The sequence below is a fragment of the Cynocephalus volans genome, chromosome 3 (genome assembly GCF_027409185.1).
Source record: "Cynocephalus volans isolate mCynVol1 chromosome 3, mCynVol1.pri, whole genome shotgun sequence".
In the NCBI taxonomy this organism is placed as follows: Eukaryota; Metazoa; Chordata; class Mammalia; order Dermoptera; family Cynocephalidae; genus Cynocephalus; species Cynocephalus volans.
In genome coordinates this window covers 2,586,162-2,610,274 of record NC_084462.1, presented here as the reverse complement: position 1 = coordinate 2,610,274, position 24,113 = coordinate 2,586,162, and the positions used below count along the sequence as shown (strand labels likewise).

The 24,113-nt window shown below is 44.6% G+C and overlaps 1 protein-coding gene across 3 annotated transcripts in view; it reads right to left on the bottom strand.

Moving 5' to 3' along the window:
• MYH14 (myosin heavy chain 14) overlaps positions 1-24,113 on the bottom strand; it is an 87,340-nt gene that overhangs the window by 35,261 nt on the left and 27,966 nt on the right. For all 3 annotated transcript variants that reach the window (XM_063092200.1, XM_063092199.1, XM_063092201.1), the window contains 11 exons: positions 15,747-15,842; positions 13,060-13,178; positions 11,651-11,803; positions 11,348-11,521; positions 10,833-11,006; positions 9,284-9,398; positions 5,566-5,753; positions 3,854-3,975; positions 1,970-2,039; positions 1,676-1,836; positions 459-567 (listed from right to left, as the gene is read on the bottom strand). In XM_063092200.1, coding sequence (XP_062948270.1) covers positions 459-567; positions 1,676-1,836; positions 1,970-2,039; positions 3,854-3,975; positions 5,566-5,753; positions 9,284-9,398; positions 10,833-11,006; positions 11,348-11,521; positions 11,651-11,803; positions 13,060-13,178; positions 15,747-15,842 — 1,481 coding nt within the window. The remainder of the gene's footprint in view (positions 1-458; positions 568-1,675; positions 1,837-1,969; positions 2,040-3,853; positions 3,976-5,565; positions 5,754-9,283; positions 9,399-10,832; positions 11,007-11,347; positions 11,522-11,650; positions 11,804-13,059; positions 13,179-15,746; positions 15,843-24,113) is intronic.

Sequence of the window (24,113 nt, the reverse complement as noted above, 5' to 3'; positions counted from 1 at the left end):
CAGAAGTAGGCGCTATCCACACAAATCCATTGGGAGAGGGCAACTGGAAGCTTGTGCCTTCTCTCTCCTGGACTCTGCCTTATACATCTTTTACCTTTGCTGATTTTAATCTGTATCATTTTATGGTAATAAACTGTAACTGTGAGGATAACAGCTTTTCAAAGTTCTTTGAGTCCTTGCAGCAAATCATTGAACCTGAGGCGGTCTTGGGGCCCCCTGACTCAGCCCTGGATCCAGTTGCACCTGAAGTCTTGTATCTTTTAACCATGTTAGTTAGAGTCAGATTTTTTCATTACATGCTACCTAAAAATCCTAGCTCACAAAGGTTGGGCTGATTGGCCCCATTTTACAGATGCAGAAAACTGAGGCCCAAACAGAAGAAGTCACTTGTCCAAGCAGATCAAGCCCTAAGGCCCTGTCCTCTCACTGCTCGGGACACCTCCCCTGGCTGCCCTCACCTTGATAAAGAGCCGCCACCACTGCCAGTGTCTCAGCTTGAGGTAGGCCGCACAGTTCCGCTGCATCACCCTCAGGGCACTCTGCTGCTGCTGCCGCTTCTGGAAGGCCCTGGGTGGGAAGGTGGGCGAGTAGGAGAGTGGAGGTTCAGCCCCTCCAGGACCTGCCCCCTTAGCAAGGGAGCCAAGCTCCCTTCACTTAGCCATTATTAAATGCTTCTTGTTTGCAGATACCATTCTATTATTGGTAGATCTTATCGTGTTCAGCCCTTTAGTCTTCCTACCCTTGACTTCTCTGCCCTGTCACATAGATCCGGCCCCATCCAAGGCCTCATCCTCTCCCACATGGACCCTCACCCCAGCCTCTTCCTCAGCCTCCAGTCTTCCCTCTCAGTCCATCCCTGACATGGCTCCAGAGGAGTCTTTCTACACCCAGAGCTGGCCCACTCCTTCCATGCTTACAGCCCTCCCACAGCTCCTCAACACCCCAGGACAGAGTCCCTACCCTTCAGCCTCATGTTTGGAGCACCTTTCCTGCCACTCCTTTTATTCTTCAAGCCACTTCTTAGGAGGAAGGAGACTATCCCACAAACTTCTTGCATTCCTGAAATATGCCAGGCTCTCACAACACTGGGCCTTTGCACAAGCTGTCTCTCCTGCTTGGAACTTTTCTGCTCCCCTTCATCTACCTGGCCATCAAGTGACCTGGGGGAAGCCTGGGCCTGAAGAGGGCTTCCTCACTGCACTTCTACGATACCCGTCAAAGCACATCTCATCCTGGATTGTGACTCTTCGTGCCCACTTATATCTCTCCTCCACACTGGAGTCCCTTGAGGGATTAGCCAGGTAGGGTGAACAACTTGAGCTGGTTTGCCCTGGGCTTTTTCTGTTTTAGCACAGAATGTTCTGCATCCTGGGAAACCCAATCCCAGATGAACCAGGGTGGTTGGTCACCCTGTGGCCAAATCTAGCTCTTCTTTATGTCCCCAGGATTACTCAGCACTGCGCCTGGCCCATAGGAGCCGTAGGGACTATAGAACCAAGAAGTCTGGGCACCCAGCGACTCCATACACTTGTTTCTCAGCCCTTCCACCATCCTGTGGGCCCTGAGACCTGTGGCCATCCAGTCAACCCCTCCCTGACCCAGCCTCTGGGGCCATCTGGTCAACACTTCCCTGACCCAGCCTTGGCCAACAGGACCCAAAGAGACAGCATGGTACCTGCGAGCCATGTATCCCCGGGCAGCTGCCTGGAAGGACACGATGATGTCTGTGACCTTCAGGTCCCGTTCCTCTTCCAGCTGGGCCAGGACCCCTGCCCGGAAGAAGATCTTGCTCTGTCCCACACGGTAGAGGTTGGGGTCCAGTTCCAGGGCCTGGATCTGTGAGGGGTGGAGGAGAGGAGTGATGAGCGGGGAGGGGTGATGAGGGGGGAGGGGTGATGAGGGGGGAGGGGGAAGGACGTAAGTCCCAGCCTGGGCCCCTGCACTCCCTCAGACAGCACTCCATGCTCACCATCTTCTCACAGGCTTGCTTCCCATCCATAAAGCCCTTGGGGATGGCATTGGGTGTCAGGATTTCATACCTGCAGCAGGGGAGTGGAGAGTGACAGCAAACTGTAGCTGAGTGCCTGCTGCGGCTGGGCACTGGGCTCAGAGCGACAAATAGTGATGACAATGATGACGATAACAGGAACAGAAACAAAAACTAACATTCGAGCTTTTACTGAGCACCACACGCTGCGGTAAGAGCGTTACCACCACCACCAAGGACAATAGCACTGACAATAAATGCTCCCACTCCTGGACACTTATTGAGCGCCGTTTATGAGTGTCTTATTACGCCCTCCCCATAGTTCATTGATTTTTTTTTTTTTCTTTTTTTTCCCCCGCCCAGAGCTGGCCAGGATGGGGATCTGAGTCCTTGACCTTGGTGGTACAAGGCTGTGCTCTAACCAACTGAGCCAACTGGCCAGCTCTGACATTTTACTGAGATTTAAAATAGAGGTGCATCTCAGAATGCAAATGTGAGAACGACAAACAGCAGCTGATGTCTGCTGAACACTTATTATGAATCAGGGTCTGAGTGAAGTGCTTTATAGCAGTTTCTCTCAAATTTCTGAGAGCAACTCGGGATAAAACAATACATTTTGTATAAGCATATGTGTCTGTTCTCAGAGCCTTTGCCCCTACTGTGCCCTCTCATGGGATCTTGACATTTTATGTAAAATAATAATGTATATGATATATACAATATATACACACATACATCATATACATAATATATAAATCATATATAATATGCATTATTTTATGACTGGTGATAGAGAAACTTTGATATGTGTTCATTTATGTGGATTTTTCCTTGTATTTAATTTTAACTAAGTAATATTTAAATTAAAAAAACTGAAGCAGTGTAAAATATTTTTGTGTTATACACAACTTTGTTGTTTTAATAGAACATGTCACTTTGATCACTGGAAATTTAGTGCCCAAACTGAGATGCACATGAGTATGAAATACTGGATTTCAAAGACTTGGTAAGAAAACAGAATGCAAAATATCTCATTCCTAATTTTATTTTATTTTTATTATACTTTTTATTTATTCCATCTAAACTTATTTATTTATTTTTTTTGCCAGCTGGCCAGTAACACCTTGACCTCGGTGTTATCAGCAGCACACTCTAACCAAGTGAACTAACTGGACAGCCTACTTTTTAAAAATATTGATCACATGTTAAAATTATCTAACATTTTGTACGCACTGGGTTAAATAAAATATCTTGTTAAAATTAATTTTGGGCTGGCCGGTTAGTTCAGTTGGTTAGAGTGTGGTTTTATAACACCAGGGTCAGGGGTTCGGATTCCTGTACTGGCTAGCCAAAAAAAAAAAAATTAATTTCGCTAGTTTCATTTTACTTTTTAAAACATGGCTACTAAAATATTTTCAATTGTATATGTGGCTCACGTTCTATTTCTAAGGGACAGCGCTGTTATATACAGTTTGTGGAAAGCATTTATGATATAATATTATCTATGTTACTTGCTTTTTAGACTTCATTATTTTCTGTTCAATCTCATTATACCTCATTTTAAAAGAAGTGCAGATTGCAACACACTATAGCGATTTCACGTTCATGGTTTGGGGACCACCGCCCTAAATAGCAGCAGCAACGCACCCAATACCCCTTAGTGCTATGTGCACTTTCTCTGGGGAGTGCATCGAGTTGTGATATTGCTCTTCCATAACACAGAGGAGGAAACTGAGGTTCAGTAATGTGAGCAACTTGCCCGAAGTCCCCCACTTCAGAAGTAGCAGTGAGGGGGGTTGAATGCAGGTATAGTCGCTTCCATACCCGAGCCCTACCCAGCCCCTCCACCTGGCCGGGCCCGCTCACCGCTGCCGGAACTCCTGGAAGAGGATACGGTTGGGGAAACCCTGGCGACAGATGCGGATGCCTTCCAGAACACCGTTACAGCGTAGCTGGTCCAGCACCAGCCGTGGCTCCAGCTTCCCAGCCTGCAGACAGCAGGACAGACACGCGAGGTCAGCGGCGGCCACCAGGAGGCGCCATTCATAGGACCACAGTCAGGCGAAACCAGGTAGAAAGGCATGTTTTTGCAGGTCAAAGATGGTTGAATCTTTTTTTTTTTTTTTTTTTTTTTAAAGATGACCGGTAAGGGGATCTCAACCCTTGGCTTGGTGAGGCCAGTGAGCAAACCGGCCATCCCTATATAGGATCCAAACCCGTGGCCTTGGTGTTATCAGCACCGCACTCTCCCGAGTGAGCCACGGGCCGGCCTAAAAATGGTTGAATCTTGACAATTTAATATGATTCAGCCTGTAACGTATTGAGCACCTACTAAGTGTCAGGTATTGTCCTAGGCGCTGGGGAGGCAGCAGTGCTCAAGCTTGGCAGAAATGCCTGCCCTGGGGCAGCTGAAAGTCCTGTGGGAGAAATTGACAATAACTGAGGTCAAGCAGTCACAAACAAATGTCAGAAGTGGAGAAGAAATAATAAGTGCTAAGGAGAAAAGAGCTGCAGCGAGGCAGGGCTGGGGGCGCTGAATTTGCTCACAGGATAATCAGCAAAAGGCCTCACTGGGAAGCTGATATGAATCAAAGCCCGTGAATCATTTTTGGTGGCTAACTTTTGTTGCTTTTTCAAAAGTAATACACAAATGATAAACATCTAAACAGTACAGAAACTCAAATGATGCATGCTGTCATTTTATATACCCCCAAGAAAGAGGAAACTTGGCAATTACACTCTGAGAGGCCACTGATTGTAAGCCACATCCCAACCTCAGAGATGCTAATGTGGAGAAATGTGTCTTAGATTTGATAAAAAGTGATATTTGCAGACATGAGAAAAGAGATATACCACACAGACCCACCCAGTAATCACAGCCCCTACTTTCTCGAAGGGCACTGTAAGCCTCGGGCACCTAATTTTGTGTTCTAATTTTTCATTTACATTAGCTCTTTTCTGTAGGGCCTGTTTTCTAATTTTCCCAACAAGAAAATCTTCTGCTGGCCTGTGAAGCTGGGCATGGTCTTCCTACCCTTATGTAACACCCCCAGCCCCAATGGCCTTCTTTCATTCTTTGTGCTTCTCGTGTTCTTACCTACCCCTGGGCCTTTGCACGAGCTGTTCTCTGCCTGCAGTACCACTTATTCTTTAGAGCTCGGTCATCACCTCCTCCAGGGAGGCTTCCTTCACTTCACTGACCAGATCAAACCCTATGTGACACTTACCACCCCCTACAAATTCCACTTGACATTCAGTTTAGGAACTTAGTTGAATGTCTGTGCTTCTCATTAGACTGTGATCTCTTTAAGAATAGGAGTTGGCTGTGCTTTTCTCTCCAATGTATTCAGTACCTGTACACGGCACGTAATCGGTGCTCAATAAATTTAAGTCAGATGAATGAATGAATTTTCCCAACAAGGCACTGAGACTGGGAATGAAAGCAACTTGCTCAAAGTCACAACAGCAGTCAGCAGGGAGGGGCAACCCTGAATCAGATGTGGCTCCAGCCAAGTCCAGCCACCAGTCCTTCACCCACTGCTAGACCCACCCTGTCCTCCCCAGACTGGGTCACTCACCCTCTTCTCGTGGTTGGGGACAATGCACCGGACAAAACTGGGGTTGGTGTTGCTGAGTGTAGCCATGAGGCGGCTCAGAGACTCCTTGTAGAGCTGTCCCACAGTCCGGAACATGCCCCGACGGGGGCGGCCACCTGGTGGGCTGTCCCCGAGGCTGCTCACCTGTTCTAGCCCCACAATGCCCTCCACTGTGGGGGGAGAAAATAAGCGTAGAGAGGAAGGTCAGAGGTCAGTTTTAGGGAGCTGGGTTAGTCAAAGGTCAAGGGTTTTATCATTTACAGGGCTTGCCACTTTATATATGAAACACCTCACACAGCCTGGTAAGGCTGGTATTACCAGCCCCACCCTACAGATGGCCAAACTGAAGCTAGGAAAGGTGGAAGACTGTGCTCAAGGTCACACAGCTTGGAAACTGGAGATCCAGAATTAGAACCCAGGCAGCATGAGTCCTCTCGAACCCTGATTTTTGACCCCTCTTCTCCTCAAGGACACAATCTCTGTTTCTTTATCAATAAATGATGATGATGATGACAGCAAAAGCTTACCTAGCACTTATACTCTGCCAGGCATTGCTCAGAGTAACTTACATACAACGGCATAATAAGTTTATAAGAATCATTGCCATTTTACAGATGAGAACACCGAGGCACAGAGAGAAAACGGTGATAACCAAGCCAGGGCAGTGACATTTTAGGAACCTGAAACAGCACCACATGAAAAATTGTAATAAACTCTTGATTTTATGTGCATTATTGGAAATAGGGCAAACTGCCTCCATATCAATCTTTCTTCCACAAGGCCTGATTTCACATTAATTCTATTTTCTCTATTGCTACTTGGTGGTGCCACTTTGGCTAGTGAAAAAATACCCACTCCTTCCTATCACCTCGAATTCTATGTATTGAATCATGCCAGGTTTCTCAGGAACCCACAGCTAGGGCAGAATCTGATATTATGTAAAACTCAGCCCACCTAAGAGTCATCAGCAGTCAACTAGATAATCCGTGCTTAGGGCAGGCCCTGGTGCATGATAGGGGCTCAAATATGGCATTTTCCTCCCCAGGTTCAACTCTTTCCCCCACCCCCATACTCCCAGCTATTTTCAAAATGATAATCATCATTTATTCACTTTTTATAGCACAGCTAAGAGCTGGGACTCCGGGACCCGATGTCCTGGGTTCAAATCCCTTCTCTGTTATTTACTGGCTGTGTGACTTCAGGCAAGTTACTCAACCTCTCTCTGCTTTGGTTTCCTCATTTGTACAATAGGAGTAATAGTACTAACATCTACCTCATGAGGTTGCTCAGAGGATTCTGGGTGTCAATTATTATAAAAGGGCTTCCCACAGTGAATGGCTCATAGTAAGTGCTCAAGAAATGCCAGCTGATATTATCCCATTTGTTTGTACTTTTGCATGAAGTTTAGTTAGGAGAAAGGGTTCTGATGCCACAGACTCTGGAAACTGCTGAGGGGACCAACAAGGAGAGAGAGAAAGAATGAAAGACCTCTCCTGAGCAAAGGGGACAGATGTTCAAAACCAGGTGCCCAGCCCAACAAGTCCACCCTCCTCGTCCAGCAAAGCTCACCCGTTGATGCACAGAGACACCCACCCCCTGATGGAGAAATGGCAGAGCTGTGCCTCCCTGCAGATCCTGGGGGCAACGATGGGAAGGAGCCAAGGAAAGGGAACTGCTGGAAGCCCCCATGTTCTGAGGGGTGAGGATAGATGAGGGGAGATGGAAGAGAGATGGAGGGGAGAGATGCATGAAAAGAGAGGAGAAAGAGAAGGTGGCAGGAAGAAAAAGAGGAGAGGGTTATTAGTCAACAGCACAGAGCAAAGCAGGAAGGAAACCTGAATGTTGGCCATAAACTTTTTTTTTTTTTTAAAGATGACTGGTAAGGGGATCTTAACCCTTGACTTGGTGTTGTCAGCACCACGCTCTCCCAAGTGAGCTAACCCGCCATCCCTATATAGGGATCCGAACCTGTGGCCTTGGTGTTATCAGCACCACACTCTCCTGAGTGAGCCACGGGCTGGCCCCTTGGCCATAAACTTTTAAAGTCTTGTTCATCTTCGTTATCTACATCAGGGATTCCTTCTAGAGCATCTACACTGAGGGCTTTCAATGTTGGCTAAAAGGATGAATTTCCTCTGTGAGAATTGAGTGCAAGGGAAAAAAGAAACTCTCTCTCCCTAAAGGCTGAGAGTATGTCTGTTTTATTAGGTATCTCTTTTTGCCACGGTTGCCAGGAAAGTCAAGAGCTAACTTAACACTCCCAGCCCACTTGTTGCTATTGGCTCTCAGAGGAGAGCTTTTCCATTGTGTTGTCAGGGATGCTGGGCATTCAACTCTGAGCTCAAGGCAGTTGTAGCAGAGATTAATGCACAAATGGCTCCAATTCCCCATCTTCTTGTTTTCACACCCTTGGCCTGCAAGTTGCAGCTCCTTGAATCTGGACAGGCCTTATGACTAGCTTTGTTTAGGATAATTGTGGAAGAAGTGACACTGTGCCAGCTCCAAGCCTAGACTTCAGGAGGCTTTGCAGCTTTCACTTTCTCTCTTGGAACCCTTTTAGAGATAGCCACACACAGAGTGGGACAAATGAGGGATGACTGGAGGGAATCATGTGTCCATGAAGGGGACACAAATTTTAAAGAAACAAGGTCGGTTTTCAGTCTGGAGTAGGTGATTTCCATAGCAGAATCTGGTTCTGTGACTGAGCATCAAACACTGCTTTTCAACTCCTCTTGTGTAAACTATATGAGACAATAAAATCAAATTTCTTTTTCTAACATCAGCTCGCAAAATTAAGGGACTCCATGCTCTTTTGCTCTATGAGTTTGTATTGGGAACCATTCATCTCACTTATTTTGTTCTCTTGCCTAATTGCATGGGCTGGTACTTCTACAGCTATGCTTTTCACTTCAATAAAAGATTAGGACAAACTGACAAATGCCAGAAATTTGGAATCAGGAAAAACCAAGATACTGATTCTGCCTGTTTTATAAGACTATTTCTCAAACGTCCTCTAATGATGAGAAGCAGCAGACAAGACTTAGAAATGTCAGGGTCCTACCACAAAGGCATTTGGCTTTTCTGACTATGTCTCCTAGAAGCGTCAGTCCCAAAAGACTGATGGCCAAATTCAAACAGGCCTTATTGGAGTGCAAAAACCCTCCAAAACCATGTCTCAGGCTGTGGTTCCTTTACTCTTCCCTGGAAGCCTGAAGGGGACTTTGTGTGAGATCAAAGAAAGCAAAACATAAAAGTTGACTAACCTGCAAAACATCACCATTCTGAGTTCTCTTCTTGTTATTAATCGTTTTTCAGTAGAATCTTTTTACTTTTTTAGGGAACATATGCTATCTATGAATAACAAGTTTACCTCTTCCTTTAAAATATTCATATACTAATTTCTTTTTCTGGTCTAATTGCATAGACTAGTATTGCTAAAAACACCGTTTAAAAGCAGTAGGCATCCTTGTCTTGCTTTTAATTAATGAAGTATTTTATCATTGAGTATGATGCTGGCTTGAGATGTCAATCAATCAATCAATCAATCACTGATTGGAAACGCTATTTGTGAGACAGCTCTGGCTCTAAGCAGATAACTCAGGTTCAGACCTTGGCCTCTGAAACAAAGGTGCTCACACTGTGGGTTGGGAGAAGGGCTGCTCAGAGCTCCAGGGACAGGGACAGGGACGCCGGTCCTCACCGTCTTTCCAGATCTCCGCTGTTAGCCGATCTGTGCTCTGGTGAAGCAGGGCAGCCACATTGTCATTCAGAGGGTCCATGTTTTTCATCAGCCACTCATTGGCCTTGTAGTCAACCTGAATGAAGCAGGTAGAGGGTGGTGATGGCTGGCAGGCTTACCAGCTCTCCAGATCTCCTCAAGAGCCTCTCAGAAGCTGAGGCAGCCAACTCTGGGGCTCACCACAAAGAAGAGCGTGTTGGTGCCACCTTCTGTCCATATTCTGAACTGCACCTCCACCAGCAATGCCCCTCTTCCTACCTTCCCCATATGCCCCCTACCCACCTCTATCACCTCATCCACCACCTTCTTCCTTATTCATTCTACTCCAGCCACACTGGCCTCACCCTTTCCTCAAACATGCAAGCTCATTTCCACCTCAGGTTTTTTACCCCTGTGGTTCTCCCCACCCAGGATTCTCTTTCTGTGGATTTTCACATGACTGGCTCCTTCTAAGTACTTAAGGCTTTGCTTTGAGGCTCCCATAGAGTCACAGTCCTGACCACCACAATTCTCTGCACACATTCTTCCCACCAGCCAGCGTCTCCCAAATTGCAGGGTCTGGATCTAACTTATAGCCAAGCACAGGACTGGGCACACGGGAAGTCTTAGAAGACAGGTGGGAAACGAACTGTGTTCTAGCCACAGAACACGTGGGTCTCCTGCCTCCCAGCCTTCGTGCACTCTGTTCCCTCTGCCTGTAAAGCCCTTCCCACCTTTCCCTCCTCTCTGTTGACTACCTGTTACTCATCATCAAGACCAGGGCTGGCAAACTACATGCCACAGGCCAAATTCAGTCTGCCACCTCTTTTTGTAAATAAAGTTTTATTGGAATACAGCTTTCATTTGTGTCTTCATTTATGTATCATCTGTGGCTTCTTTCATGGCACAAGGGCAGAATTGCATAGCTGTGACAGAGACTGTCTGGTTCACAAAGCTGAAACTATTCACTATCTAGCCCTTTACAGAAAACGTTTGCTGACTCTTGATTTAGATTTCAAATTGAGCGCTACTCTCTTGTGTGAAATTTTTCCTGGCGTTCATTCCTCCTCTGGGCTTTGACACTACCCTTAGCTGCCCCATTAAAGCACCTATCAGCTTTATATTCTAATGGTTTATATTTGTTTCCCTCCAAGATAAAGAACTCTGTGAGGACAGAAACCATGTCTGACTTGTGTCCCCAGCTTGGCTCGGCATAGAGTTAAGCACACAAAAGGCCTTTGAACATGTTTGCTGAACAAGTGGATAGAATGTCCATAGCTGTCCTCCAGGTGAGCTCCTACACCTCCCTCATAACTACTGCAAACATCCCCTCCTTGAGGAAGGCCTTGCTTACTTCATCAGACAGGGCCCTTGCCTCTCCGTGGGCTCTCCCAGCCACTGCCCTGTCTCTGTCTGCACACCAGGTGGCCACTGCTTTCCCTCTGCACCCTCCCCACATCTGTAGCCAAGCAGAGACCTCTGGATCTCCACTCCTGCCCACATGCCCCAAGGCCGGCCCCTAGACCCTTACCTTGCCTGCATAGTGCAGGACACTGAAGTCAGCCTGATCCCGCAGGTGCCTAGGCCTCTGGAACTTGGGGTGGCTGCCCTGCTCCTGGGCTACCTTCTCCACAAAGGACTTGTCCGTGGCTTTTGGGAACCAGCACTCCTCATCCAGCAGGGCCAGGAGCCCAGGGGGGTTCGCCTGATGGCAGGAGGAGAGGAAATTAGATCCCCAAACTTTAGACACTTACGTTGCTACTAATTTTTAGTTCTTATAACTAATACTTAGACATACAACCAAAGCTGAGAACAGTGATTATGGTTAGAGCCTCTGATTAACCTACTGACTGGAGATGGATGCATTCCTGGTCCTAATCATCTAATGGTCACAACGGATCTAGGAAGCAGGCACTATCATCTTCCCCACTGAACTGATGGACAGCCCAGGGCCCAGCAGATGAGAAACTAGACAGAGATCACCGAGACGGTGGAGAACACAGCATTTGAACCCAGGGTGGGGGTGGGGAGGGGCTTTGGGCTCACCGGCCGTTCAATAAGGTCAATACAGGGCTGTAGGTCGAGGCCAAAGTCGAGGAAGGTCCAGGGGATGCCCTCGCGCTGGTACTCCTCCTGCTCCAGGATGAACATGGTGTGGTTGAAGAGCTGCTGCAGCTTCTCATTGGTGTAGTTGATGCAGAGCTGCTCGAAGGAGTTCAGCTGCAGGAGATGAAGGGACACAGTGAGAAGCACAGCAGTGGGGTGGGGGCGCAGAGACCCAGAAAGAAGGAGACCGAGACCCAGAGGGATGAAGCCCCCACAGCCCCTGTTGCAGTACAAGGAGCAGACCTGGAAGATCTCGAAGCCTGCGATGTCCAGGATACCCAGGAAGGAGGCGCCCTGGCGGGGGCTACGGTCCAAAGCACGGTTGAGGCGCAGGACCAGCCAGCGGAAGAGGCGCTCATAGGTAGCTTTGGCCAGGGCCTCCAGCGCAAAGTCAGCCTGCAGGGCAAGGCGCGCCGTGAGGGCCCAGGCTGCACATCAGCCGGCAAGGCAGTGGTGGACTGAGCCGGGAAGGGGCCCCTGAGCAAGGGCCCCTTCATGGTTCCCCTCCCAGCCTCTTGATTATAAACACCACCAAGAACGATGACACGAACAATAGGAGACCATTGCTAAAGTCCTATTGTGTGTCAGGTAGTATGTGAAGTGCTTGCGGCATGTTAGCTCATGAATCCTCCCCTGACCCCACAAACCAATTTCTACGGCACAACAAATTAAGAGCGTGAACTTGGGAGCCAGACAACCTGGGTTCAAATCCCAGCTCTACCACTTAGAGGCTGTGTGACCTTAGGCACATGAATAAACCTCTCTGTGCCTCAGTCTCTTCATCTGTAAAATGACGACTAACAATAATACCCCAGCTGAGAGTAGAACCTGGGTCAGTGTGACTCCCAAATTCCACATCTCCCTCATTGTGTCTACTTCATCCTGGTACTTCAGTACCCAGCCCGGGGCCAGCAGAGAGGCATCTGCCCAAAAGCTGGATTCTGAAAACCTCCCTGGCCTGTGTTCACTCTTCTCCACCCCCTGCTACCACCCCGGTCTGAGCCACCACGGTTGCTGGCCTGGACTATGGCAGTAGATTCCTCATGACTCCCTCCCTCTACTTGTGCCACCTGGACCCGACGCTTCACGCAGCAACCAAGGAAAGGTCTACATAAAAGAAAAAACTGAATCAAGTTGCTCCCTGGCTTAAAACCTCACTGACTCTGAATAACACTCACCTCCTTACTGCGGCCTCTAAGACCTCATGTGACCTGTCCCCTGCTGACAGCTCTGACTGTGGCTTCAACCACCCTCTCCCTTGTCCTCTTGCCTCACTGACCTCCTTAATGTCCCCAACTTGCCAAGCATGTTTCGGTCCCAGGGACTTTACCCTTGCTGTTCTGTCTGCCTTGAACCATCTAGGTCTTACCCAAACATCACCTCCTCCGAGTGGATTTTATTGACCACCTCATCCTCCTTCACAGAAGGCATCACTGTCTAAGAGCATTCTGTTCATTTATCTTTTATTATCGATTTCCCTAAACTTGAGCTCTGTGATTACTTCTTTTTCTCCCAGCACCTAACCAGAGCCGGTAACCCAGCAGTCACTCAGAGAAAATCCGTTCAGTGAGAAAAATGGCAAAAACTGTTTAAAGCCCCAATACCATGGTGCCAGGCTCTTCCTCTGCCTGCCTACCACCAGCCCCACCTACCTGTTCCTTGGTCTGGGCTTTCTGCACATAATCTCGGCCAACTTTGATGCGGGGGGTGAGCAGGGCTCGAGAGAAATCTGTTACCCCCATTCCCAGGAGGCGGCAGAGCTTCTGCGCAGCTGAGGGCGAGAGAAACCAAATCCGATCAGCACGAGGAAGTGGCTTTGGCCATGGACTGGGGGAGAAGGTGCTATCCCCCACGGTCGGGGGAACGAAAGACAGGCCCAGGCTTTCCCACCAGAGGCAGCATGAGTCCTAAAAGTAGGTACATTCCCTGACCCAGTAATTCTATTTCTAGGAATCAGAGTTGGCAAAAAATAATCCTGGATGTAAGCAAAGAATAAAATACAAGGATGTTCATCACAGTGTTCTTTATAAGGGGGGAAAAAATCAGGAAACAACCTGAATGCTCAGTAACTGGGGATTGGTTAGACACGTCACGGTTCATCCATGTGAACGGATGTTCTGCAGTCACTAAAAATTACACTGGGAACTCACTGCACAGTACACTTAAGATGTGCGCCTATCTTGCTATGTACACTTCATTTCAAATAAAAAAAGGAACTATAAACAAATATTAGATGCCAGTTAATGTTATGCAGGCTGAAGTGCATAGGTGTGAACTATACTGATGTCTGCAACTTTGAAATGCACCAAAAAATAAGATGAATGAAAAGATATGCAATAAAGCAAGTGCAGTAAAATACTGACATTAGAATGTAGGTGGTGGATATCCGGGTGCTTACTGTGGAATTCTTTCAAATTTTCTGTGTGTTTGAAAACTTCATAATAAAATGTTGGGGGGAAAAGCTGTTGGGATAAACATTCATACTAAGGTAGCCAAACACAAAATAAATATTTAAAAATTAATTGCTCATCTATATTGCGGAAAAGAGGGTGAAAATTTAAAACAAATCAATAAAAAGGCACCACTTACAATTACAACAAGAGTAAAAAGTCCAGGGTGGAAACCTTTGGTAAAAACAGAAACATAACATGTTCTCCAAATAAATCCTTTCAACTTTTCTATACGTTCGAAAATTTTTACAAGAAAATATTGGGGATATATTTAATGAAATGGAACAAAGTGTATAATATATTAAAAGGAAAACACCTAGGCTACAAAACATTATGGAATATGTCTTATTCTTGTAGAGAAAAAAATTGCATAGAAAAATACCTGGATGCCAAAATATTAAATAGATGTTTTTGCAGAAGATGGGGGTGAGGCTGTGTGGGCAGGTGCGTTTCTTCTTTCTTCTCTTAATTAAAATGATAATAAAGAAATTTTTTCAAGCATCTATCACTTCCATAATGAAAAAATAGCTACTAAAAATACTCAGCCCCAGCAGAAAATTAAAAAGAAAAGAAACACATCTAGAAGGAAATATACCAAAACGTCAACAGGGATTATTTCTGAGAGGTGAGGTTATGAGAATTTAAATTTGTCCTTTGGGTAGGTGTGCAATTCCAGTTTCTAATTTTTTGCAGTGACTTTGCATTACATGGGAAGCATTTAAGAACTGAAAAAAAAAAAAAAAAAAAAAAGACTTGAAAAAATAGCAGATATTGTGCCCTGGAGTACTACACAGCCATTAACAGGACATTGCTCATAGGGTTCTAAGCCTTTGATGTGCCCTTTGCCACCTGGTGAAGCCCATGGACTGCTTCCCCAATCAATGTCTGCAAACATAAAAAGAAAAATATGCAGGATTTCAAAGGAGACCAATGACAAGGATATACAGTTCTACCCACGGATCCCAGATTAAGAAATCTCGGTAGAGTCAATAACCCGAAAAGTTACCCCCACCCAATGCATAAAGGAAAAAGGCAGGGCTCGAAACATTTTGTAAGGTTTGACTCTGATTTTGTAAAATGAATAAATAAATGCACGTGCATGGCATGCCTGCTGGGTTTGTGAACACAGCCCTTAAATGCCACAGATAGTATCGCTGATCAACAGCATCGTGGGGAATGACCCCTTTCCTCATATTTTCTGTGCTGTGCAGCTTTTAAAAATGAGCCCATAGGATTTTGTGATCTGGACAGAAAGCTCCTCTTAACTCCAGGGGAAGAACGATTTCATTCCTGTGACAATTTATATCCATGTTGATATAGAAGTAGAATAAAGCCCAGAGAGAAATACCCCAAAATGGGAGTAGTAATTATCTCTAGGGAGTATGATTATGGGTAATTTTCTTCCTTCCTTTATACTTTTCTGTCTTGCCAGATTTTTGCCCTTCCAGCTTGTATTATTGTATAATAATAAAGAAGCATAGTTATTTCCGTTCTGGTTTTAAAAAAGAAATATTAACTATAATTCTGTTTTTGAAAAGCAAAAAAAAAAAGTGTATATATGCAGAGCCCAGAAGCCAGGAGGAGATATAGCACATGCTAATGGCGGCTTCTCAGAGGGACTGGGATGACGGGGGATCCTGCTGTTTCCTTTTGGTGTGCTGGTTTTGTTCAAACTTTTAGCAGATCTCATGCTTTTTAGAATCAGGAAAAGAGTGGTAGAGTGGATTTTGGCAAAGACTCAGCAGAGGTCAGGAAATCAGAGTGGTCCTGGGTCACAGGCAGGCTGGCCAGGCTGGGGACGGAGATGCTCTCTACTGGAACAGGGGACTCAGGAGGGCTGGACTTGCACTGAGGGCCAGGCTGTTGGGAGGCAGGCTAGGTGGCAGCACCTGTGTTGTCAGGCATGGTGGCTTGATCAGTGTTCCGTTCTCTCTTCAGTACAATGTTGCCGAACTGGAGAACCGCGGATACCATCCTGAGCATGGCTGAAAGGAAGCAAGGTGAGAAGTTACATGGGTGGCTCTGGACCCTGATGCACAGTCTTAACTAGACCCTTAAAAATTTAACTTAAAAACCCTAAGGCAAATTATACCACCACCTCTCAGCTTAAAATCCATCTGTGACACTGGGCAGGCCTTGAAAGATGTGAATGGATCAATGAACTTGGGTTTATTTTATATCCGAGGTTTGCTTTGTCACCATTTAATGTTTGCTCGTGTCTGTCTTACAAAGCGATGCGTTTAGTAGTAAAAAGGACTTAGGCAAGTGAATGAGGAAGGTCGAAGTGATATGCAAAGATTTCTAAAATACAAAGTGAAGAATAACAAATGCAGAACGGTGTTTGGCATACTGCTCTCTACTTAGAAAAGGGAGAAAATATAAAATACAGTCGGTTCTCATGACTCAATGCTAGTTATGTTCTACAGAGTCACTTCAAACCCTGAGTTAGCGAATATGACTCGTTCCTAGGGAGAGATAAAGGATTTGGCTCTGGTCACAATATTTTCATCAGCCATTGATACAGCACCTTGTTTTGTGTGCGTTTCGGTTTAAAGACACCTTTTGTACTATATACTGTTGATTTGTTCACATCGAACTCACGGTCGACAGCCCTGTAACTCACACCTGAAGGCAGCTTATCTAACATATTTTCTCTGTAAGGCACGTCACAGCCTTCTTGCATTTACAAACACTAGATGGTATCTCAGCTATGTTTGGGGAACATTTCAGAAAGTCAAATCACCAACAAAAAAGCACAAAAATGTAAAAAACATGGCACTAAATATACCATGAAAAGGACACTGATTTACAGTATGAGCTGAAACCAGAAGGCAAAGGTTGCCTTGTTCAAACTCAGCTGAGTGTGCATTGGGTGATCACGTTTTTCCCCTGTCTACATATGACTGCAAATGACCACGAAAGCACCAGGAGTATTGAGTTTGGGGTTACAAATAAATTTAGTGAGTAGGTGAATTCACAAATGCAGAATCCATGAATGATGAAAATAACTGTGTTTGCTTGTCTATGCAGAATTCCAGAAAGCGAGTTGTAAGTGGGTAGTGCTGCCCCCGTCTCAGTGTCTTGTAGGGGTGTGGAGTGTCCTGGATGTCACACAGACTGGGCAGGTAGGGGCCCGGATGCAGACACCCTATTGTACTACAAGAAATTCCCTGCATCCCACATGACTTCTAAACATCCCACTGGACACTTGCTCATGGTCTGTAATAATCTGGAACTAATCCCCAACTGTTTTATGTGTAAACACAGAAGGGTTTTACGGTTGGCTTTAATATACAGTAAATTTTCCAGGAGGGCAGCCACCATGTAATCCAAGGGAAGACTGCTCCAGGTTTTCTTTAGAACTTTATCAAGATTTGGTATTTGAACCAGTAGGACACGTCAGGCTGTGCGTGTGTATTTGCTGCTTTCATGGTGATGCTATGAATCAATGCAAGCACCCAGCTACCTCGACAACTGTTTGTTCTAGAACAGTCTTCATGATTTATGGATTGAAATGGACATCGATTTATTTTCACTTCCCCGTGCCACACCCTGTTCCAAACACCTATAAATGACCTCATCTAACCTTCACAACAACTCAACAAGGCAGATCCTGCTATGATTCTCATGTTAAGGATGGGGAAATTGAGGTACATCATCAGTCTGCCCAAGACAACCCAACTCACAAGCTGGCAGAGCTGAGATTCAGACAAGGGCAGACTGTCTCTGGAGTCTGTGCTTTTAATTTCTGTCCTTCCCCTTTCCTCCTTCTTTTTAACATATATTTTGAATGTAAATATGTAGGTATAGCACGCATACAGAAAAGCGCACAAATCACATATGTCCCGCTCCCTGAATGTTTAAAAGTGAATGTACGTTTGGAACCAGCCCCTCCAAAGCCCCCTCACTGGACATGGCTGAATTTCACAAACACAGGTTGAGTGAAAGAAGCCAGATGAGAAAGTGATTCGATTTGGACCGAATCCAAGAACAGGCAAAACAACTCCATGCTTTTAGAAGTTGGAATAACAGTAATGTTGAGGGGGTGCTGGTGAAGGAAGGGGCATGAGGGGGGCTTCTAGGTGCTGGTTATATGGGGTGTTCCCTTGCAAAAATCCCTGGAGCTGAATGCCTAGGATGTGCATGCACTTTTTGTGTGTATGCTATACTGTGACACAAAGTTGACTTAGAAAAAGGTGTGTGGTGGGGAGCGGGGAGGGACTGGCATCCCTTCTGGAGATACTCCTGCCAAAAATGCGCAACTGGATTCTAACCATGAGGAAACACACCCAAATTAAGATAAAATAACTGGTCTGTAATCTTCAAAAGTGTCAAGGTCATGAACAATACAGACAGACCCAGGAACAATTCCAGACTGAAGGAGAGTAAAGAGATGTGATGACCAAATACAATGTGTGATCCTGGACTGGGGAAGAGAGTGTTTTTTATTTATTTTTGTTTTGTTTTGCTATAACGCATATTTTGGGACAATTGGCATAAAGTCTGTGGATTAGATAATAGTACTGTGCTGATGATAATTGCCTAATGATGTCATTGTACTGGGTTTATATAAGAGAATGTTCTTAGGGCATACACTCCGAGGTACTCAAGGGGGTGTTAGGGTGAATAATAGCCCCCCAAAGATGTCCACATGCTAATCCCTAAGACCCATAGATATGCTACTTTACATGGCAAAAGGGACTTTGCAGGTGTGATTAAATTAAGGACCTTGAGATGTGGAGATTTTCCTAGATTATCTAGAAGGACTCTAAATGTCATCATAAGGAACCTCATAAGAGGGAGGCAGAGAAAGGTTTTACACACACAGAGGAGAATGCCATGTGAGCAGAGGTTAGAGCAACACTCCGTGAGGACAGAGGAAGGGGCCACAAGCCAAGGAATTTGGCAGCTTCTAGAAGCTAGGAAAGGCCAGGATGCAGATTCCCCCCAGAGCCTCCGGAAGGAACCAGCCCTACCCACACCTTGATTTTAGCCCTGTGAGACTAATTTTGGGCTTCTGGCCACTAGAAAGAGAATAAATGTACGTTGTTAAAAGCCATTGCATTTGTGGTTATTTGTGATGGTGGCAACAGCAAAGTAATGCAACAGTAATACGAAGGGGTGCCTCATCTGCACGTTAATGATTATATACCTTTTATTCCTTTTGAATTTCATACCTTTTGAAATGTAGGACCTAGTCCAAAGAAAAAAATTCACTGTTAAAAAAGGACTTGGTTTCTGGAATTAGACAGTGAGACAGTAGTGATGGTTGCACAACCTTGTGAACGTGCAGTTGGCACTCTGCTTCCACTGGTTCTGTATCTGTGGGTTTAACCAACCATGGATCAAAAATACTTTGGGAAAAAAAAGTGGAAAAAAGGAAAATATTTTGGAAAAAACAATTAAAAATAATACAAATAAAGAACAATACAGTATCACAAATATTTCACAGTATTTACATGGTATTAGATATTATAAGAAACGGAGGGATGATTTAAAATATATGGTAGGATGTGCATAGGTTATATGCAAATACTGTGCTTTTATATAAGGACCTTGAGCATCTGCAAATTTTGGTATCTGTGGGGAGTTCTGGAACCAATCCCCCATGGATACCAAGGGATGACTGTACTACAAACCACTGCATTGTGTGCTTCTCAATGCTGAATTTTATGGTATATAAATTCTATCTTTTTATTTTTTACTTTTTTTTAAAGATGACCAGTAAGCGGATCTTAACCCTTGACTTGGTGTTATCATCACCACACTCTCCCAAGTGAGCCATGGGCTGGCCCCTAAGTTCTATCTTTAAAATGAGGTCTTGGTATAGTTTGCAGGGATGCAGAGATCTGCATCAAATATTAATTTTTCTTCTCCATCTCTACCAAGACCATAAGTCCTTTTGGAAGTGTCTACTTCTTACTCATCTTCCTATCTAGCCCCTAACTGTGTACTCTGCATACAGTAAGCACTCTATAAGTGTTCCCATGAATGAACTTTAGCCTGCCTGTTATGGCGGAAGAATTCCTTCCACAGTCCCCAATATTTCTGGGATTCAATCTAAATCCTTATCAGGGTTTACAGCACCCTGTCCCTGACCCTCCAACCCCCTCTGGGCCCACTGTCCCCTCACTCACTCCAACCAGCCACACCAGATTCCTTTCAGTTCCTCTAGCCTCTGACACTCATTCTTGCCACAAGGCCTTTGCCTGGGCAGTTCCCTCTGCCTAGATGCTGATCCCACACCATCCACATCTAGTTAATTTCTGCCCTTGGTGCTACTGGTGACCTCGTTGGCCCTGGGAAGTGACCCTGCCTGCCCCAAGTGATGGCATCAGGGGGCCCAGCAACCTTGCTGGCTCTAGGAAGCAACCCTGCCTGCCCAACTGCCAGCAGTAGCATTCCCCACTGCTGCCTCAGACACCACAACAGCCACCACCACAGCAACTGCTACTGCAAGGGCAGCTTGCTGCCACACCAGCAGCCACCACCATCTTATACGTGGCACACTGACCATTAGTCAGCATAGACAGAAGAAGAGTCAACAGTGGAGCCCAGGGAAAGAGGAGAGAAAATGCAGACTTGCAACTCAGGAGCTCAGCCCATAGGAGGAATTACACTTCCATAAGCGTTAGCACACCCGGGGGTGGGAGGTACATGTGCAGCCCACAGGATTGCCTTGATCCAGGGAGAGACACATGCGGAACCCCCCCCTCCCGAGAGTACAGAAACCCGGGATACCCAGATAGAGTAAATAATAAAATCCCCAATCACCACCAAACCATCCCCCAACTGGGGGAAGCAAAGTCCCAGGAGTAGCCTATGCCTGTAGGAAAGAGGAAAAGAGAAAACCACCCAAAGTCACCCATTCAAACTGAGGAGCACCAGTATAACCCAATGTACCCATCAGGGTCAGGGGAGCTAGCTGGGGTGCCAACAGGCCCACCCACCCCAGCCAAAGAGTGACAGGGCACCCAGACACTTCTCCCAAGAACTCAAGAGCTTGCCCTTGTCCTGGGCAAATCAACATAGTGTCACCAACTTCAGCAAGGGATCACTAAATGCCCCAGTGACTAGGCCACAGAGGCACTCACACGCAATTCCAACACTGAATACGGCCAAAGTACCTACACAGAGACTACACTACTGTGTCTACCTGGAACCAATACTAAAACACCCCACTCAATAGTCAATATAAAACACATCTACAGGAGGAAGTCTCTCTCCGCAGAGCCCACTCCAGAGTAATAGAAGAAGTAACTGCTCTACCAGATGATTAGATGTCAACATAGAGATACTAGAAATATGGAAAAAAACAAAAAAATATGACATCACCAATGGAATACAATAATTCTCAAGTACCAGACCCCATGGAGCAAGAAGCCCTTGAAATGACTGAGAAGCAATTCCAAGCAATAATGTTAAGGAAATTCAATGAGGTACAAGAAGACTCAGTTAGATGACACAATGAAATGAGAAAAAGAGAAGAGACCCAAATAACAAAAATCAGAAATGAAAAGGAGACATTGCAACAAATACCACAGAAATACAAAGAATCATTAGAGAATATTTATAAACAACTATATGCAAGCAAATTTGAAAACCTGGAGGAAATGGATAAATTTCTGGACATATACAAATTACCAAGACTAAACCAAGAAGACATAGAAAACATGAACAGATCAATAACAAGCAATGAGATTGAAACAGTAATCAGCAGTCACCCAACAAAGAAAAGCCAAGGACCAGATGGCTTCACTGCTGAACTCTACCAAACCTTTAAAGAAGAATCAATACCAATTCTCTTCAAACTATTCTAAAAAATTGAAACAGAGGCCATTCTTTGAGGCCTCTTTGAACTCATTCTATGAGGTCAGCATCACCCTGATACCAAAAATAGACAAAGATAAAAGAAAAAAATAAAATTACAGGCCAATATCTCTGATGAACATAGATGCAAAAAGCCTCAACAAAATATTAGCAAACTGACTACAGCAACACACAAAAAATTATATACCATGATCAAGTGGGATTCATCCCAGGATGCAAGGATGACTCAACATACACAAGTCAATACATGGGATACGACACATAAACAAAATCAAGGACGAACCCCAGATGATTACCTCAATAGATGCAGAAAAAATATTTGACAAAATTCAACATCCCTTCATGATAAAGACTCTCAGCAAATTAGGTATAGAAGGAAAATATCTCAAAACAATAAAAGCCATATACAACAAACCCACCACCTATATCATCCTGAATGGGGAAAAGATGAAAGCTTTTCCCTTAAGAATGAGAACAGGACAAGGACACCCACTCTCTCTTCTATTTAACATAGTATCAGAAATACTAGACAGAGCAATCAGGCAAAAGAAAGAAAGAAAGGGCATCCAGATTTGACAAGACAAAATCAAATTGTCCATTTGCCAGTGACATGATCCTATATATAGAAAAGCCTAAAGACTCTACAAAAAAACTCTTTGAGTTGATAAACAATTTCAGTAAAGTCACAGGATACAAAATCAACATGTAAAATCAGTAGCATTTTTATACTCAAACAACAAACTAACAGAAAAAGAAATCAAGAAAGCTATCCCATTTATAATCGTCATCCAAAAAAATAATATATTTAGGAATAAAGTTGACCAAGGAGATAAAAGATCCCTACAACAAGAACTATAAATCACCGTTGAAAGAAATTAAAGAGGACACAAAAAGATGGAAAGACATTCCATGCTCTTGGACTGGAAGAATTAACATTATGAAAATGTCTATACTACCCAAAGCGATCTACAGATTCAATGCAATCCCCATCAAAATACCAATGACAGTTTTCACAGAAATAGAAAAAACAATCCTAACATTCATATAGAGCAACAAAAGACCCCGAATAGCCAAAGCAATCCTGAGCAAAAATAAATAAATAAATAAAGCAGGAGGCATAATGCTACCTGACTTCATACTACAAAGCTATAATAACCAAAACAGTATGGTATTGGCATAAAAACAGACACATGGAACAATGGAACAGAATAGAGAACTCAGAAATCAACCTACATACTTACAGCTAACTGATCTTCAACAAAGGCAACAAGAACAGAACACACATTGGGGAAAAAACTGCCTTCTTCACAAATGGTGCTGGGAAAATGACCTCCATATGGAGAAGAATGAAACTAGACCTGTACCTCTCGCCATGTACCAAAATCAACTCAAAATGGATTAAAGACTTAAATATAAGACCAGAAACTATAAAACTCTTACAAGAAACATAGGGTAAACACTTCAGGAAGTAGGAATGGGCAAAGACTTTGTGAATATGACCCCAAAAGCACAGGCAACAAAATGAAAAATAAACAAATGTGATCATATCAAACTAAAAAGCTTCTGCACAGCAAAAGAAACAGTTAACAGAGCGAAAAGACAACCTACAGAGTGGGAGAAAATATTTGCAAACTACACATCCAACAAAGGACTAATATCCAGAATATATAAGGAACTCAAACAACCTAACAGTAAAAAACAAGTAACCCAATTAAAAAATGGGCAAAGGAGCTGAATAGGCATTTCTCAAAGGAAGATACACAAATGGTCAACAGACACATGAAAAAATGCTCAACATCACTCCGAGTGTCAGGGAAATGCAAATCAAAACCACATTGCGATACCATCTCACCCTAGTTAGACTAGCTACTATCAAAAAGACAGAATAACAAATGCTGACAAGGATGTGGAGAAATGAGAACCCTCCTACACTGTTGGCAGGACTGTAAATTGGTGCAGCCATCATGGAAAACAGTATGGAGGTTCCTCGGACAACTACAGATAGAACTGCCATACGATCCAGCAATGCCACTGCTTCATATATACCCAAAGGACTGGAATCATCATGTTGAAGGGATACGTGAACCCCCATGTTTACTGCAGCTTTATTTACAATAACCAAGAGTTGGAACCAACCTAAATTTCCATCACTAAATGACTAGATAAGGAAAATGTGGTCTATTTACACAATGGAATACTTCTGTGACATAAAAAAAAAAAATGAAATAGTGCCATTTGCAGCAACATGGATGAACTTAGAGAAAATTATGTTAAGTGAAATAAGCCAGCCACAGAAAGAGAAATAAGTGGGAACTAAAACAATAAACAATAACCCAAATAAATAAGGTCTCTTCCAGCTATTAAGAAAAATAATAAAATAGGGCTGGCCCGTGGCTCACTCAGGAGAGAGTGCAGTGCTGATAACA